Source organism: Abrus precatorius, unplaced genomic scaffold (genome assembly GCF_003935025.1).
Source record: "Abrus precatorius isolate BTA unplaced genomic scaffold, Abrus_2018 Scaffold3, whole genome shotgun sequence".
Lineage (NCBI taxonomy): Eukaryota > Viridiplantae > Streptophyta > Magnoliopsida > Fabales > Fabaceae > Abrus > Abrus precatorius.
Window position 1 is genome coordinate 20,357,374 of NW_020874373.1, and position 18,798 is coordinate 20,376,171.

General features: G+C 32.8%; 2 protein-coding genes across 2 annotated transcripts; both read left to right on the forward strand.

Annotated features, from left to right (window-relative positions):
- The first annotated feature begins 9,812 nt into the window (after positions 1–9,812).
- LOC113860811 (germin-like protein subfamily 1 member 7) lies at positions 9,813–10,575 on the forward strand. The gene is made up of 2 exons (XM_027493327.1): positions 9,813–9,927; positions 10,028–10,575. Exons 1-2 carry the CDS (start codon positions 9,813–9,815, stop codon positions 10,573–10,575), a joined length of 663 nt encoding a protein of 220 aa, XP_027349128.1.
- A 6,178-nt stretch (positions 10,576–16,753) lies between these two features.
- On the forward strand, positions 16,754–18,381 carry LOC113862314. The gene is made up of 2 exons (XM_027495405.1): positions 16,754–17,201; positions 17,279–18,381. The coding sequence occupies exons 1-2, from the start codon at positions 16,754–16,756 to the stop codon at positions 18,379–18,381; spliced, it is 1,551 nt and encodes a 516-aa protein (XP_027351206.1).
- Positions 18,382–18,798: the final 417 nt, after the last annotated feature.

Consider the following 18,798-nt stretch of genomic DNA (forward strand, 5'->3'; position numbering starts at 1 on the left):
GTATATTTCATATCACAAAATCATATAATCATATCAACCATCTTCAATATACCTTATTTGGACATAATATCACATTTTCACCATGTATTCATCATAAATCACATAAACAGCCAATTATTCTCACTATTCACCGATTATTTTTCATAAAGCAAGGATTATTCCACATATAATCACATACATGACAAAATCTATGAGAATACAAGTAATAAACATAACAAAATGATAAAGTAGAGCCCCCTTTACCTCAAAACAGAGCTTTTACAAGGATTTAACTGAAGGTTTAACTCTAGAATGGAGGTTTTCCTAAGAACATCATGAACATCTATAAGAAGAAGAAGAAGAAGAGAAACGAACGGTAAATCTAACTTCAAACTTAGAAAAACTTACTTGTAATCCTTTAGATCGAACGTAGAATCACAGATCTGAAGAAAAATCTAAGTTTAGGAGGTTTAGTATGGGAGAAAATGGCGAGATATGACTTTAGAACCTTTGAGAACCTTGGATAGGAGTGAAGAAATAAAAATTTTGTCTGCAACCCCCTTTTTATAGAAAATTTTTGAAGTTACTGTTCACCGCCAGAATTTACTGTTCATCGTCGGAAACACTGTTCACCGCCTTACTGTTTTTGCCGAAAACACTGTTCGCGGTAACTGTTCACGCCGGAAACACTGTGCACACGTAATGTACACGGATTGTACGCGTACTGTACGCGGATGTGACGTCAGCCATGACGTCATGCTGATGTCATTGATGACGTCATCGTCACTGTACAAAGGCGGGTTTACTGTTCATACGCGGTTTACTGTTCATCGACACTGTTCATAGGCGGTTTTACTGTTCATTTTTTTTTTTTTTAATAAATTCTATCCAAATCTATTCCAATTATACTTTAACAAATCTCATTTTATTTAAATCAAAATATAGGATGTTACACATGGCAGTAGAGAAAAGAAAAGAAAGAGAAGAAGAGAAAAAGAAACTCAGAAACGCCATGGAAGCTTGCTCCACTCCAATTCCTTTTCGTGAAGCTCCATGATTCGAATCCCCACTTCTCTCTCTCACTTCCTCTAACAAGAAGCTAACTAAAAAAACTGAAAATGAACAGAATCCCCTTTTTCCGGATCGTTTCTGGTATTTATAAAATTTCCCAGATTTTCACGTCATCACTTTTATGAGAAATAGTAGTTACGCAGAGAGTTTTTGGTTGCGCGTTAACACTTTTCCCAGAAATAGTGGCCACGCGCATTTTCCTGATATTGAGAGCTCTCTGGAACTATCACTCTTGATGATAAGTGACAACGCAGAGCCAAGGTAGTTGCGCGTTATTACTATTGCTGATAAAAGTGACTACGTGCAACTCGCCAAGTTGAAGACTCTCTGGAACGATCACTTTTGATGACAATAGTGGTTACGTAGAGCTTTCCTGATATTTTGCCTCTCTGGAACTATCACTTTTAATGATAAAAGTGGTAATGCCCAGGCTTCACTTCTTCTTTGAGCTCTGAAGTGATCACTTTCACTGACAATAGTGATCACACCCAGTCTGCAATTTCTTATTCTTGTGTTTTTGGAGTCCAGACTTGCTTCTTTCCTCTTCCTTGTCATCAAACCTCCATGGATATGATCCTTGCTCAATTTATTCCTTCGAAAACAAGATTAAAAACTTTATTTCCAAGCAAAATTTCTACAATTGCTAAAATAACTACATATGTAAACAAACTTCAATTCCTTCTCTTTTTCTAAGTTTTTCTGCTTTCTTTATATATTTTTCTTATCAATTGTGTTAGAATTATGCTAAAATATCAGTCAAAATATGGATTCATCACTACCCCAAACTTGAATTTTTGCTTGTCCTCAAGCAAATCAAATTAAACCAAGGGTAATTCTTCCACTTCTCAAAAACCAATTCACAAACTGCTTTTCTCAGATTTTTCAATTTCCAATTCTGTGTTTTCTGCAAAATTTTCAATTCATCCAATTACTCATCATTGCAATCACAATGCATTCATCACATTTTAAGCAAGAATTGCTATCTAAGTGAATATATATCAGCCAAGTTCATGTGAGAAACATTAAAATCATGATCACTTCTCACTGGACAGTGTTTCCCTCATTTCTCAGCAGTGTTTAGGTACTGTTTTCTCTCTTTAATCATCAATTCAGCTACACTCTACCATATGCTTGCCCAATTTCTCCATCTCCTCTGCTTAGTACAGCCAATCACACATCAAGAGGACTTTTTACAGTTTATAACAGGGCTTAGGTTAAGGTAGATACTGAACAAAATAAGAAACAAATTGCAATTTCAAAAGATCAGAAGCATTTTGAGTGAATGACTTTAAAACTAGTCTGGTTTAGCATTAATTCACATTAAATCCCTCAATTATGTAGCAAACTGACCATTTTTGTGCAGCAGAATTTTCATTTTCCTTTTTCTTCTCTTACTTCCATTTACTCTTTTCTTTTCCTTGAATTTCTTTTTCTTTTTCTCTGCAACAGTTTACTGCGAATTTCTTCTTTTTGATCTCCATTTTGCTCTTTTCAACTCAGATTCTGTTTTTGAACTCATGTTTTACTCTTTCCACAGTTTTGCTGCATAATTTTTCATTTTTCTGCAACACTTTTGTTCTTTCGTTCTGACTTCTTGAACTCAAACTTAGATAGCTTGCTATTCCCCTACCCCAAACTTAAAAATTTGCTTGTCCTCAAGCAACATAAATGGATGCTACCCCAAACTTAGTTTTAAAACTCATTCTTGATTAAACTCACAATGCCTTGGATCAATTTGAATGGTAAAATTAGTTTTTCAGCAAGGCGTGTAATGAAGTTAACTCAAGAGGGAATATTAAGCTTAAAGGGGTAAACTAGGGCAATTAATCATAAGGGAAGGCATTTTAGGCTAACTAAGTATATCAAGCATGGCCTCTATCATGTGTGTGAGAACTGTAACATGCATATTCAATCAAGAACAAGGTCAAGTTCTAGAGAATGCAGTAAAATCTGATTAATCACACAAGGAAAAGAAATAGGCAGCTCAAGTCTCACTAGGCATTTATAAGTGATCATGTGGATTAATGAAAACACAATGCACTTTTCAGAAATATATGCACCTAGTGGCAACTGCCTCATTTTTGAAAATACAAGTGTGATCTCATTTTGAGAATGGGAAAAACAACTTAAAAAGAAATTCACACAGAATTCACAGCTAGTAGTTTATTATCTATTATAGTATTTTGGTGTTTTGAAAAAACAATTCAGTGTAATGTGAGGCTACACATGAATAAGAGGTAGAGAATGAAACTCCCCTTTCATGGCAGCTTGTGCAAGAGTCACCATCCAATGTGTGTGAGTGTTGTGTGTGTGACATTCTCTGCACAAAAACACCAAAATTCCATCAATTCGCAGCAAGAGAAAGGTAATTAGTTAAAAACTAATATAATTGCAGAACAAGTATGTGAAATTTAAACCAAATTGTACCAAATAGTGATTACAACCCAAAAAGTTTAAAACTACAGAAATTTACAAAATCCTAATAATAGAAAATAAATTCCTAAACTAATCTTCTGTTGCATCTTCTTCCTCTGAACTTTCCTCATCAGAACCTTCTTCTTCTTCTTCTTCTTCCACTACCTCTTCAAATGGTGGCTGAGGAAAGTGGGTTCTGTCTATTGGCATGTTCTTGAAAACAGAAGAACGAAGGCACTGGGCATTCTCTGCCAAGTCTGGAGTATGATACATTTCTTCTTTGGTCATTCCCAATTTCTGACCAATATTCAGCATAATACATTCCATTAACATGACTCCAGCTTTGAGGCTATTGTGCAGCTCAGTCTACCTTTCAGCCAATTGATTCTGCCCTTCAGCTATCTGCTTCAGAGTGTCCTTCATCATCATTGGTTTCTCTTTCTTGAATTGTGAAGGAATTGGGGCTGCAGAGGTGCAGGAGACAGTTGCATAAATCTCTTTGATCAGAGCTGCAAGTGGTGGTGACACCGACTGTGGAACGGGTGCACCACGGGCCACACACTCTCTTCCTAACTAGACCTCTAACCATTACCTTTGTTGAGCGACCCGTGACTGTCCACGTGGTATCCGTGAGGCGGGGGTGACCAGCAACCATTCATTGTGTAAATCTGTGATCACAATACTATAGTGAGGTGGCTGGTGTGCATATGCATGGGTTTATGTGTTGTAATTATGGATGTGAATTGTTGTCGATGCCGTGAGTGCATCGGTGTTAAATTGACATGAGTTGTGTGATAATGCTACTTGTGATTGTGTTTGTTTAATGTATTGAAAATGTTCTAGAGGTGGGACTCTGCATTGATTGTGTGTTTTTGGGTAGTGTAAAATACTCACCCTTACATTCATTTTTTAGGTAATCAAGACGATCAGCACCAGACTCAGTGAAGGGATGGATGGACTGCTATAGGACTTAACTTTTATTTTGAAATTGTTGAAACTAAATTGGTCTTGTAGCAGTCATTTGATATTAATTTGTAATCATTCCCTTATTTCAAAGTATTTTATGAAAATTCAATTGTTCGAATTTGTGAAACTCTTATTTAATTAAAATTAAATTTAAGGTGTTACAAACCCAAGCTTTTATTTTGTTTGATTTGCTTTGAATCTTCATGTCCCATATCTGAAGTTCTATGTGTATAAAGTTCGAGACTTATTTTCATAAATTAAAATAATATATTAGCAGCCGAAAATTTGATTGCTAGTTAAGCGATTGAAAAATTTTGTTGTTAATATGGTCACTGATTTGGAAAATAAAAAAAAATGTGGTGGGTAATTCATTTTCAGCAAGTTAACATTGAATTAGCGATCAAATATTTATCTCACTCACTACGCCAGAGCGGAGATCTGAGAGTGGTTTCGTAACCGCTCTCCAAAGTATAGGTGTAAAATTAGAGAGCGATTATGCGTGGATTTCTAAAGTATAGATGTAGACAGCGAATTTAAAATTTGAAATTGATTTCTTTTTTAATTTTCTAATGTAAAATAAAATTAATTTATTATTACGTTTAAATCAAAATTTGGAATTGATTTCTTTGTGAGTTTTCTTCATTTTTATCACAAATTAAAATTGAATCTTGAGTTTATACAGTTGGTGTTAACCAAACAGTCCACATCTGCATGAACTAAATACAAGTAAGCAAAGAAAAAAGAGAACAAATTAATTTTTAACATTAATAGAGATAAAAAGAAAGAAAGAGAGAATGGATGATTCACCCGTTAACAAAGAGAAGAAGAAAGAAAGAGAGAATGAAGTACATACAAATGTGAAAAAAAAAAACTAATTTGTTAGTGTAGAGAAGATGAAGAGAGCAGACTAATAGAGAATGAAGAGATACCTACAGATAAAAAAAAAATTCAATTTGTGAGCGAGAGAAGATGAAGAGAGCAGACTAAACAAAGAAAATGAAGAGAACATAAGAGAGCAGAGAAGAAACATTAGAGATTAGAGAAGAAACATGTTTCATTTATAAATGACTTTAGCAACATTAGAGAGCGGTTCTTTATTAACAGCTCTCCAAGAATGAGATTAGAAAGTAACTATTTGGATGTTTCTTTATATAGTTACAAAGCAGTTTTTACTAACCATTGTCTAAGTTAACGTTCTAAAAGCTCATTTATGATATAGTGACTTTTGCAACAAAAAATTTTAGTTGCTAATTTATTATGTGCAATTTAGCAACTAAATTCATATTTTATTTTTGCCACCGAATCTTTTAGTCGTTAATTTGATTGCTATTTTTGTAAAAAATTTTAAAATTATAATTATCATCGGTGGCTAAGTAGGTTGATAATTATTATAGTGTTCGCCTTGCGAATTTATACCAGTGATAATTCGAAAGATTTTGACTCTCTCTTTGTATATATATTTGAATGTGCTGTTTATCTTGTTACACTTTTGTGTTAATTGAGTATAAGTTCCGATGAATCTACGTTAGCATATCTAATTGAAATTAGAACCTTTAAATAATCGTTGAATGGATATAAATAATGTAAGTCTTTTGCCTTGCAAATTTATATTAGTGATAGTTCGAATTTCACCGAATCCATTATAAAATAATCGCTGTTTCTCCAACTGCTCATGATGACGGTTCTAAGGTATTATGATAAAGCATGTAAAACAAGGCGAGTTTGCAAAAGAGTAACTATTTGGATCAAGTCTGAAGAAATGAGACAAAGTCTAAACTCTTGGATTTAGCTGATAAACCGTCCATTATAAAATACTATTATGAGAAAACCTACTAGGTACAAAGCCAAGTTGACGGGGTAATACCGAAACATTTTCCACAGTCTAATCTTTGATCAAGCATGTATCTAGTTGTTAGGGAATGGTTCATCTTCAAATAAATAATTAATTGCATGAGAGATAAACTGCAAGCCAATTCAATGCTTTCATCCTTATAAATAGCAAGCTTCGCATGATCAAATATCAATTCCCAAAATCGATTAAAACATAGAATCATTAAAGAGTGGTTTTGATCGAGAGTGGTTTTGATTTCTTCAAAATATGGAGCATCTCCTTAGTCTACTCTTTGATCAAGCACAAATGCAGTTGCTAAGGGAACCTTAGACTTGGAGGCCATTTCGAAGAGAAATAGGGAAGATGGGGACGAACCAGAGGAAATTTCGACACAAAAAGAAGCAGAAGAGAGAGAACAGAGCTCTAAGTAGGAGAGTAAAAAATGAAAGCGTGAAAAAATGAGAAGGTAACTTCGCTTTTTATACTGGTCCCCAACCTCGTGCAAGGCCCATACAAGAGCCCAAGTTCAGAGTATTTTGGCACTTAGTGGGAAGATGAAGAGATAGTGGGGCGTCTTTTCGATCTAAAATGGCCTTAAATCCCCAACAGACGGAGCACGTCTCAATAATGAGACATTTTCGGTAACTGCCAGGCAGTACCTGTATTTAATGCGCCGACTTTGGACGACGTGCCTGAATAAAGCAGGTAAGAGGCAGAGACGCCATAAGAAATGGCAGGAAAATTAGAAAATGAAAATTTTCTAATTAAATATCAAAATAAAAAATATTAAATCTCATAAACCTGAGATATTAATATTTTGGGGGGCATCTGTTTGGGATAATGAAAATTTTCTAAGTTAAAAATCATCTCGAAGGAAACTACATTTCAACAAGTTTCGGGGGTCAAGAAGGAGCCAAAGATAAGCCTGAACATAAGAGAATATTAGAAGATTATCTAAGATCTTTAGTTTTAATTAAAAGGTACACATTTCGAGCTATTTTATGAGATTTTTGTCACATTGTTGATTTTTCTCTAAACTGCTTGAAAGACAAGAAAATATTCTAAGACCACAAAACTAAAGGCTTTTTTCGAGGAGTTTTGAGGAGTTTTCAAGTCACAGACACCCAAAACTACTCGAAAAAATAGAACTGGCAAGAAAATAGTCTAAGTCCACAAAACTGATGGCTTTTCGAGGAGTTTTCAAGTCCCTGACACCCAAAACTGCTCAAAAAATAGGAAGTGGTCAGAAAATATTCTAAGTCCACAAATCTAGCCGAACTCCAGATTTCCTCCAAAACTGCTCAAAAAATAAGAAGTGGTCAGAAAATATTCTAAGTCCACAAATCTGGTCGAGCTCCAGAGTCCCTCCAGAATTGCTCAAAAAACAGAAATGAGCAAAGAAAATGTTCTAAGTCCACAAGACCAAGACAGGCTCTCAAAACTCCAGAATGGCTCGAAAAGAGAAGTCAAGAAGAAACTATTATAAGGCCATAACATTAAAAGAGTCTCCTAGGTTTCTCTCAGAAATACTCAAAAGATAGGAGTCTTGAAAAATCCAAAAGCGGTTACCAGTAGTTATCAACATTCACCACTACGCAAAGGAGATCATGGGCGATAACGGTTACAGCCCCAACAAACAGCACGATCACAAGCAATCGTGGATAGTGAGCATCAACAGTTGAAGGCAGTTACTAAGAAGTGCCCGCAAAAGGAGGAAAACGGTGGTGATCTTCATGTCTATAAATACTCCAAAGCACCATTTCACAAAGCACGACTTTTTGCACCCAGATACCGCACCTAAACTCTCTGAGACACTGAAACCCTGCACCGCGCCAGACACCAGCTACAAGGAGACCCACGGTGGCCGTTGTTTGCCGTTGTGAGGAGTCGTACGTTTACATTTCAGCATATTTACATTCTTGCATTTACATTTCCGCATTATAATTCCAGCTTGATGCTTATTTCAATTATTGCAATTCATTTCCTATTTAGCGCTTTTCTGTAAAGAACATCTACATTTGATTCAATTCTGCCCATTTATTATTCACTATTCTTGCTTAATACTCTTTTACGCCATTGATTTGAGCATCACGTTAACAACACACTTAAAAGAACCTAAAGAGCACCTAAATCCAGTCCCCAGATTGATCTTTGGATTATTTGTTTACAATTGTCATTTTTCACCGTAAACAATAACCTTAATTATTAGCTATGTGCTGCACAGGCTCGTGTTATTTCCTTCAGAGCTTATTTTCTCTTGCTATTTTCACATTCACATGTATATTCACACTTTTTTTTTTCAAGAGAATGCATATGATACAAATGGACTTCATAATAACTTGAAGCGAAACATAATAGTAGTACTATTTTCCTAGTAAATGGACTTAATCTTGCTATCTAATTAATTTTGAACCTTTTTTTTAAAAAAAAATAAATTATTAAAATAATACTTTTTTAAAACATTTTTCTTGCTTTATTTTTTAATTAATTTTTTTTTTGTAGAAGATAGAAAACTACAAAACACTAGTCACAATCCTTACAAATATGTCATATACCATATATATTATAATTACTTGAAGATATAAAAAAATTTATACTTACAGTGCACTAATATAGCATTTTATAACCTTAATTATTAGCTATGTACTGCACAAACTCGTGTTATTTCCTTCAGAGCTTATTTTCATGATTTTAATTAATTATCGATAAGAAATTATACGGTGATGTATATTTTAAATTTTTAAAGAATTGATTTAATACCATATTAAATTTTCAATGGATTAATTTAAAAGCAAAACCTTTAGAAGAGTAAATACTGACAGTTTATTTTAATTAATATGGTGACAAAAAATTATTAAAATATTAATATGGTGACAAAAATTTAAAACACCAAATTAAGATTCTTTTCTAAATTATAGAATGCATTTCACACTCACAAGGATATATTAAAAGGTATTCAAATTCTAAATTAAAATGTATTTCTAAATTAATTATTTTGATTTTTGTTTGAATATAATTACCTCTTAATCTCTATAACGGACTCACTGGTCTATTTTAAAACAAGTAAATGCTTCGTCGTTTAAAATTACCCTTTAAACCCAAAGTTAAGGCTTTGGCCTTGCAAACATAAACAAGTGAGATTTTTGACCCAGTCTCTGATAAAATAATCCCTATTGCTCCAAACTGCTTATGACGATCGTGTCTAAGCTAATTTAACCACTCTGAAAATTTTAGAAAGAGTCTAAACAGACCTTGGATTTAGATGATAATAGCTTTCCATTATAAAATAATTTTAAAGGAGCAACTAGTGCGTGGAAAGGCAACTGGAAGAGGTAATACTGAAACATTCAAAATATGGAGCATCTCCTTAGTCTACTCTTTGATCAAGCACAAATGCAGTTGCTAAGGAAAGGTTCATCAAATAAATTAAAGAATTAATTGCGTAAGGTAAGAGTAATTTGGCAGCCAATCCTTATAAATAGCTAGCTTCAGTGCTTCACATGATCAAAATTCAATTCAAAACACAATTACTTAAGAAGAATCATTAGAAATGAAGGTTGTCTACTTCCTTGTTGCCACCTTGGGTTTGGCATCCTCACTTGTCTTTGGATATGACCCCAGTCCTTTACAAGACTTTTGTGTGGCAATCAACGAAACCGATGGTGGTATGTACAAACGTTCCTAACATGTCTTCCTACATAAATTTTAAGATTCTCGTAATAACAAGAACGTATTGTTTAAAAAATGTTCCTTGTTAATTTGCAGTGTTTGTGAATGGAAAATTCTGCAAAGACCCCAAACTTGTGAAGGCTGAAGATTTCTTCAAACATGTGGATCCCGGAAATGCAAACAACCCACTGGGCTCACAAGTGACTCCGGTCTTTGTTGATCAACTACCAGGACTAAACACACTTGGTGTATCTTTGGCTCGCATAGATTTTGCACCTAAGGGTTTAAACCCTCCCCATATTCACCCTCGAGGCACTGAGATCCTTATAGTCCTTGAAGGCACTCTTTTTGTTGGATTTGTCGCCTCTAATCAAAACAATAATCGTCTCTTCACCAAAGTGCTTAATAAGGGTGATGTTTTTGTGTTCCCAATTGGTCTCATTCATTTCCAGCTCAATGTGGGATACGGAAACGCTGTTGCCATTGCTGCTCTCAGTAGCCAAAATCCAGGGCTTATCATTGTTGCAAATTCTTTATTTAAAGCTAATCCACCTATTTCTCCAGAGGTTCTTACTAAAGCGTTCCAGGTAGACAAGAACACAATTGCTTATCTTCAGAAGCAATCTTGGTATGACAACAACTAGTTTCTCAGCATTCATGCTCAATTTATTCTGATGCGATATATCACAACAGTGTTTTGATCACCTCAACCATTTGACCGTTTTCCAAATAGTTAGGGTTATTGTAACAAATAAATTGGATGCGGAGGTTATAATGATATATTATAGTTATGTTTTATTTATTTTGATTAAATACATTGTTATGTTGATTTTATACTAAAGGTTGACTTCCTCCTTACTTTGTCAAATTATATTTTAGTTGGGATATGTTTTCTTATTTATACTAATTTACAAACAAGGAATTCATAATACTTTCCGCGAAAATCAAAATCAAATACATATACCATATTGTACGTATATGATATAGTGTCTTCCTCAACTGCAACACTTTGCCAATTATAATAACATTATTTGCCTTTTTAATATCTTTATAAGGAATCAAAGTACAAAAGGAAAAATGTATAATATTTCTCGAAATACATACTTGTGTATGATGGTTTTTGTTTTCAATAAATAAATAAATTTAAGGGTTCGTTTCATGCATGAAATCAAAATTGACATTTAGAATTATAATTTTAATTCCAATTTCATCATAATTGGAATTGATTTAGAATTACAATTTTATGTTTGACATATTCAAGGAATTAAAATGTAGAATTAAAATTTTAAGTTCGAAATCAAATTTTACAGTGTGATGTAAGATCTAAATTTTTAAAAAATAATTTAATTTTGCATTAAAATTTTATTTAATAATTTTTTCAAAAATATTGTAGTAATTAAAAATACAAAATAATTAAAAAATAAATTGGTAAAGATGATAACTTAATATTTTTTTAAAAAATTATGACACAGTAAATTTATCTTTTTATATTTAATCATTAAAATTTAATATTTTGTTATGAACTATCTTTCTTATAAATTAAATGAAAGCATACAAATGCTCACAAATATAATTTAATTCTCAAAATTAAATAAGTGCTTTCAAGAACTCTTATTTTGAGACCATGAGTTAAAATAAGTAAAAACATTATAACAAATTCTTCTACGCTTACATAATAGTCAAATATTGCAAAGCTAAAAAAAACCTCGTTTAATAACACTTAATTGATTATAACAATTTCATCCGTTTTATGATATAATTGCGAAAACCTTCGACTATGTCTTTGTTACACTGTAGAATTAATTTCTAATATTTTCTACGACATTTAACAATTCAAGAAAAGTATTAAACAATTTATTATACAATTAACATAAACAATTTGCAGTAAGCGCGTAATAGTAATATGATACAATAACGTAAATATATTAAACGTCTAACAAATGTGAAAAATGAGAAAGAAAGAAAGAAGAAGACGTAAAAGAAAAATAGGAAACAAATGTAAAAAAAGAAGAAAGAAAGAATAAAAAGCATAAAAGAAAAATAGAAAGAATAAGAGGAAGAGGAATAGAAAAAAATTACTTTTATTAATAATCAATGTAAAACGAGAAAGAAGATAATAGAGAAAAAATGAGAGAACATATAAAAGAAGTTGTATTAATAATCAATGTTAGAATAAAGCTAAAAATAGATGAAAATACAGAGCATAAGTAAAAGAAGAAAGATGCATAGGGGAAAGAGGGAATAAAGAAGAGAAAGAAAGCATTGGGAAAGAAACAAGAACTACGAAGATGAGGGAGAGAAGATACGCGAGAGTGTATTTGTGAATTATGATATTAGGAATTCAAATTCCTAGGGTGCAGTAGGAATTGAAGTGAGTTAAATTTAGTTATAATAGAATTTCATAGAATTGGTCCATGGAATCATTATCTCAATTCCAAATAGACATCCAAACATGATAATTAGAATTCTTAAGCCTAATTCCAATTCTAACGTCCAATTCCATACTCAATTCTATATGCTAAACATACACAGAATAATCTGTGTTTGAATTTTAGATTCTTTTAATGAATTCTTTATTAATGTGATTTTAGAAAACAAATTAATGAAGATAAGTGGATGGCATTAATTTGAATGAGAAATAGAAAAAGAAAAAGAAGAACAATTATAAAGAAATAACAATAAATAAAGAAATATAGAAAACAATCTTAATAAAAAAATTACAATAAACAAAAAGTGTAGCTTAAAATGAAACTATATTTATAAAAAAACAAAAATACTAAAGTAACTTTCTATGAACACATATCTAAACCTTATCGTTTCTTTTACACGATTTTTTCATAAATACTAATAAACGGCTTCTAACATGTCAAACTTAACATTTTTACACTTCTTTTATCATCTTTGAAACCTTTAGATTTAAATACTCCACTTTATTTTTCTTTTGTTTGAAGAAATAAAAAGCCAATTCTTTTTATGCATGCTATCATGTTCAGCTTGTAACATCCTATATTTTGATTTAAATAAAATGAGGTTTATTAAAGTATAATTGGAATAGATTTGGATAGAATTTATTAAAAAAAAAATAAAATAAACAGTAAAACCGCCTATGAACAGTAAACCGCGTATGAACAGTAAAACCGCCTTTATACAGTGACGATGACGTCATCAATGACATCAGCATGACGTCATGGCTGACGTCACATCCGCGTACAGTACGCGTACAATCCGTGTACAGTACGTGTGCACAGTGTTTTCGGCGTGAACAGTTACCGCGAACAGTGTTTCCGGCAAAAACAGTAAGGCGGTGAACAGTGTTTCCGGCGGTGAACAGTAACTTCAAAAATTTTCTATAAAAAGGGGGTTGCAGACGAAATTTTTATTTCTTCACTCCTATCCAAGGTTCTCAAAGGTTCTAAAGTCATATCTCGCCATTTTCTCCCATACTAAACCTCCTAAACTTAGATTTTTCTTCAGATCTGTGATTCTACGTTCGATCTAAAGGATTACAAGTAAGTTTTTCTAAGTTTGAAGTTAGATTTACCGTTCGTTTCTCTTCTTCTTCTTCTTCTTATAGATGTTCATGATGTTCTTAAGAAAACCTCCGTTCTAGAGTTAAACCTTCGGTTAAATCCTTGTAAAAGCTCTGTTTTGAGGTAAAGGGGGCTCTACTTTATCATTTTGTTATGTTTATTACTTGTATTCTCATAGATTTTGTCATGTATGTGATTATATGTGGAATAATCCTTGCTTTATGAAAAATAATCGGTGAATAGTGAGAATAATTGGCTGTTTATGTGATTTATGATGAATACATGGTGAAAATGTGATATTATGTCCAAATAAGGTATATTGAAGATGGTTGATATGATTATATGATTTTGTGATATGAAATATACAAAGAGATGGAAGTTTTATGTTTGAATATATTGTGTTTCATGTAAAAATGATGTGTATTGTTAATATGCCATGGTTTGATGTATATGATGAAAAGTATGTGGAAATATGATGAAAAATATGTGTGAACATGAGAAATGGCATATGTGAACATGTGAATATACTCGAAAGAGCATGGAAAAAGATATGATGTAAATAGTTACAGAGATACACTGGGGAAGTGGAAGATGGAGACGATATGGGATATCTTGGGGAAATGCAGGGTGGTGAGTGACATTCGGGATTGTGCACGGAATATTGTGTTCGAATGCACCACATGGCCACACACTCATTTCTCGACTTGACTCCTGACCATTACCTTTGCTAAGGGGCCGTCTATTGCATGCGTTGTATCCGTATTGCATTGGGCCATCCGGCGACTATTTACATGAATGTGTAAGACCTCGAGATAGAGGCATCGGATAACTGTGGCCACAGGGAGCGGTAAGCGCGGATAAAAGTAAAAGAAATTGTGAATCTGTGTAATGTAATGCTCGTTGAGATGAGAATATGCTTTATATAACCTTGTGATATGTAATGCCATGATGTTTTCGTTAATCGTGATAAGATGTGTTTTGTGAAGAATGTATATGTTATGTATGAGTGGTAGGGTAGAGACTCACCCTTACACAATATTTTTCAGGAAACCAGGACGAATAGTACCAGGCTCACAGTGCATGGATGGATGAGAACTGCTATAGGACTTAGTTATTTTGAGTTATGTAATGAATATTTTCAGTTCTATAGCGTTCTTTTGAAAATGTTGTAAAACTACTATTCCTCTTTATTGCTGATGAAAACTTTAGAATCTTTGTTTTCCTAAAGTACTTATGAATTAATGAAATTTTACTCTATGAACCTTATATCATTTCAATGTCTTTTCCTTATTAGAAAGTTTTGAAGGAAAATTTACTTTACCATATTAATTTTTATGAAAATTTATCATGTATTGAGGAAAGAAATATAAGGTGTTACACAGCTGATGTAAACTGGTAGATCTTGTGTTCAGGTAGTGTTTACTTTCAAAGCTTGTGCAGTAAAGTTTACACTCAAATGTATCCTGATAGTTGTTTATGAAAGAAAAAGCAAAGTGGTTTAAGCTCAAAAGAAAATAAGAGAGAGCTAAAACGGGTTTAGCATTGAGCCAAAAAAGAAAAGGGGTCACAAAATTTGCTATTTAATATTAGCTGTGTCTCCATTATTCCTTTTCAATGTACTGTTACTACACAACTATTTTACAATTTGGAACAGGGGACAATTTGGAACAGGATCCCCTGCAGTAGATTATTTTTCCTCGCAGGATATGCAATTCATATTAAAAATTCATAGATCTAAAAATTTTAAAATGTTTATAATTTATAACTTTAATAAAATAATGATGTTTTTAACATATGTCTAAAGATATATAATAAAATATCAAATTGTAGTGTAAATGATAAAGCAAAATACTATTGGCTTTGGACCCTTGTCTGATTACATGTTATTCATCATAATGATTAATGCTAAATCCACAAAAAATAATTAAATGTGTAACATTGAGGGCTGATCCTTATATATCCTAATCACTTTGAATATGGTTAGAACATGCCACTTAAGAAAAGCTATGGTATTTCAGTATTTTCCTTATCAAAACCAATGTCATGAAAAATAATTTGTGTTCACTTGCATATCCATTTTGATCGACTCTATCATTGTTTGCAGCTGAGGTACATGTAAAGTTTGGAATATAGTAGTGGTTAGGGGGATAGAATATTGTTGACAGATTGAGAAAATGATTTTGGAAGTTGGTAAACACTAAATTGACAAGAATAACAGGAAACACTTCATATAAAATAGCAGGCGTCTTTAGGTTACGTTCAGCTTTAAATACTATTCAATAGACATAAGATTGCTGCAGAGTTGGCAAACAGAAACCACCACTTTCCTCTATTAAACTTGTCAAGTGGCCGACTCATTGAGTTGTTTGATTACTATTATATTGTGATCAAAATATTATTTTTGACTTTGAATTTTTAGCTCCTTTTTCCCTTAAAATTCAGTTAACCAATTGAATTAGAAACTACAAATAAGTTCGTGCAAGGCAATTCATTAGTTAACAACTTGTAATTCCACATCTACGTTTGAATTACGAGTTTGTAATTATCTTTTTATATAGAATTGAAAAACCAAGACATTGTTTGGGAACTAGTTAAATCTTTTAAAAAAATGTAGAAATATAAAAAATTGACCATTTAACTATACCTTAATTTGTAATGCTGCGACTACTAATATCAAATTGAGAGATGTAGACTCTAAATATTTACAGTACAAGACCATTTGCCAAAAAGTTATGGTAAGATAGATATTATCCAATAATTCACGTGAAAGTATTTGAAGTTGTAGTGCATTGGTGTTGTTGTAGTGTGAAGGAATGAATTTACAAGTGTCACTGTTATGTGAACTAGTTTATTTATGACAATACAATTTTTGCAGGCTTATTCATTGTCACTATACAATTTTGCAGGCTAATTTCCCTCCTTTGGTGGCTTGACGATTAAAATTGTTTGTTGAGTTTCTATTTACAGACAAGGACATTTCAAAGTTAGAAAATTTTCCATCTTGGTAAGTGTACATTAGCTACATTTCAAAGTTAGCATTATTTGAAGATTTATTTTGAGGTTAACTTGTGATAATTGCTGATAGCTATAACTTGTGTATCATTACCACTTTAAGGAATACTATTTATATGCAATTTTTCAAGTAGTTAGAAACGTAACATGTTTTCAATCGACCTATATTGATCTATTTAAGAATGTATTTTTATAAATTGATTCTCTCTCTTGTTTATGGGTGCTTATACTTAGTATTATTGAAACTTAATTTACTCATTATATTTGCTTCTCAGAAATAATGGATAAATCATGGATTGACATGCCTCGAAATACACCACAATATGTGGAAGGATTGAATAGCTTTTTAAATTTTGCATTTGCCAATAGGAGTGTTGAAGGTGGGATAATATGTCCATGTCCTAAATGCAAGTTTAATAGATGGAAATCTCGAGAAGAAGTATATGACCATTTGATTGTAAAACCTTTTTTGAAAGGGTATACGGTTTGGTTAAGACATGGAGAGATAAGTCATGCAGATACTATAGTTGAAAGACCTTCAATGTCTCGGGAGATTGAAGATAGAGTTATTGCTAGTGATCCTATATGTGATATGGTCAATGATATATTTAGAAATCATATAAGTCGCGATGATATGCAAGAAAATGATGATATTTGTCCACAATCAAACCAAGCCTTGCTTGATAACAATGCAGAATTTTTGGAGTTAATTAGGGATGGTCAACAAAGTTTGTACAAGGATGTGATAAATATTCAAAACTTTCATTCTTGGTCAAGCTGTATCATATTAAATGTCTTTGTAAAGCAAGTGACAAGGCAATGTCAATGATCCTAGAGCTGTTGGCTGATGCTTTTGAACATGCTAATATTCCATCTTCATTCTATGAAGCGAAGAAAACTATTGCCAAACTTGGCCTTAATTACACCAAAATTCATGCCTGTCTGAGGGATTGTATGTTATACTTTGGAGAAGATGCAAATAGAGATACTTGTAAGACATGCAAACAATCTAGGTGGAAGTCAAAAGATAAGGGTGCAAATACTAATACTACTGATAAACAAAAAAAGGTGCTTGCAAAAGTTTTGAGATATTTTCCTTTAAAGCCACATTTGCAAAGGTTGTTTATGTCTTCAAAAACTGCTGAGCATATGCAATGGCATGGATTGGAAAGTACTACTGAGGGTATATTAAGGCATCCAAGAGACTCAGAAGCATGGAAGAAATTTGACTTAATGTATCCTCAATTTGCTTCAGACTCTCGAAATGTACGCCTTGGGTTGGCTACTAATGGCTTTAATCCTTTCAGGAATTTGAGCACGAGTTATAGTATTTGGCCAGTTATGCTCATACCGTACAACCTTCCTCCTTGGATGTACATGAAACAGAGTTCATTTATCCTGTCGATGATCATTCTTGGTAAGCAAGCACCGAGAAATGACATTGATGTATATCTTCAACCATTACTAGAAGAATTGAAAGATTTATGGACTACTGGTGTTAGAACTTTTGATTCATATAGCAATGAAGTTTTTAACATGCATGAAGCTGTGATGTGGACTATTAGTGATTTTCCTGGTCTTGGAACCTTATCTGGATTGGATACATATACTGGGTTAGTATGTCCTACTTGTAATTTTGACTCAGTTCCTAGCCGACTTCCTCATAGTCGAAAGTGGTGTTTCATGGGTCATCGTCGATCTTTTAATGAAGGGCACAAATTTAGATTAGCTCGAAGTCGATTTGATGGAAATGTAGAAAATAGAAACCCTCCTGTAGCAATAACCGGTGCATCTATATGGCAACAAGTTCAGATGATTAATGTGGTGTTTGGAAAAGATTTAGATGTTGAAGGAAGGGCAAAAAAAGTGCGTCGAGTTGGTGGGACACAAGCTGAACCTTCACAATAGCGTAAGAGGAGTATCTTTTTTGAACTTCCTTATTGGGTGAATAATTTATTGCGTCATAATCTTGATGTCATGCACATTGAGAAAAACGTATGTGATAATGTGGTATTTACTTTGTTAAATGATTCTGGAAAATTAGAAGACCATTTAAATGCACGAAGAGACTTGCAAGAGTGGGGCATAAGATCTGATTTATGGCCTAATGAAAATGACAAATATCTTCCAGCTTTATTCACATCAACAAGTACAAACAAAGAACTGTTTTTAAAGACATTAAAAAACATTACTGTTCCAGATGGCTACTCAAGTAATATTAGTAGATGTATTGATATCAGGCAACAAAAGATTGGTGGATTAAAAAGTCATGATTCACATATTTTAATAGAGCAATTGTTGCCTTTAGCAATGAGGAAGACACTC

What these genes read in the sequence shown, in the direction of transcription:
- LOC113860811 (XM_027493327.1), top strand. Translation starts at nt 9,813, where the DNA reads ATGAAGGTTGTCTACTTCCTTGTTGCCACCTTGGGTTTGGCATCCTCA. An exon ending in AATCAACGAAACCGATGGTG is followed by an intron (nt 9,928 to 10,027) that starts GTATGTACAAAC and finishes GTTAATTTGCAG; the next exon opens with TGTTTGTGAATGGAAAATTC.
- LOC113862314 (XM_027495405.1), top strand. Translation starts at nt 16,754, where the DNA reads ATGGATAAATCATGGATTGACATGCCTCGAAATACACCACAATATGTG. An exon ending in AATTAGGGATGGTCAACAAA is followed by an intron (nt 17,202 to 17,278) that starts GTTTGTACAAGG and finishes GTCTTTGTAAAG; the next exon opens with CAAGTGACAAGGCAATGTCA.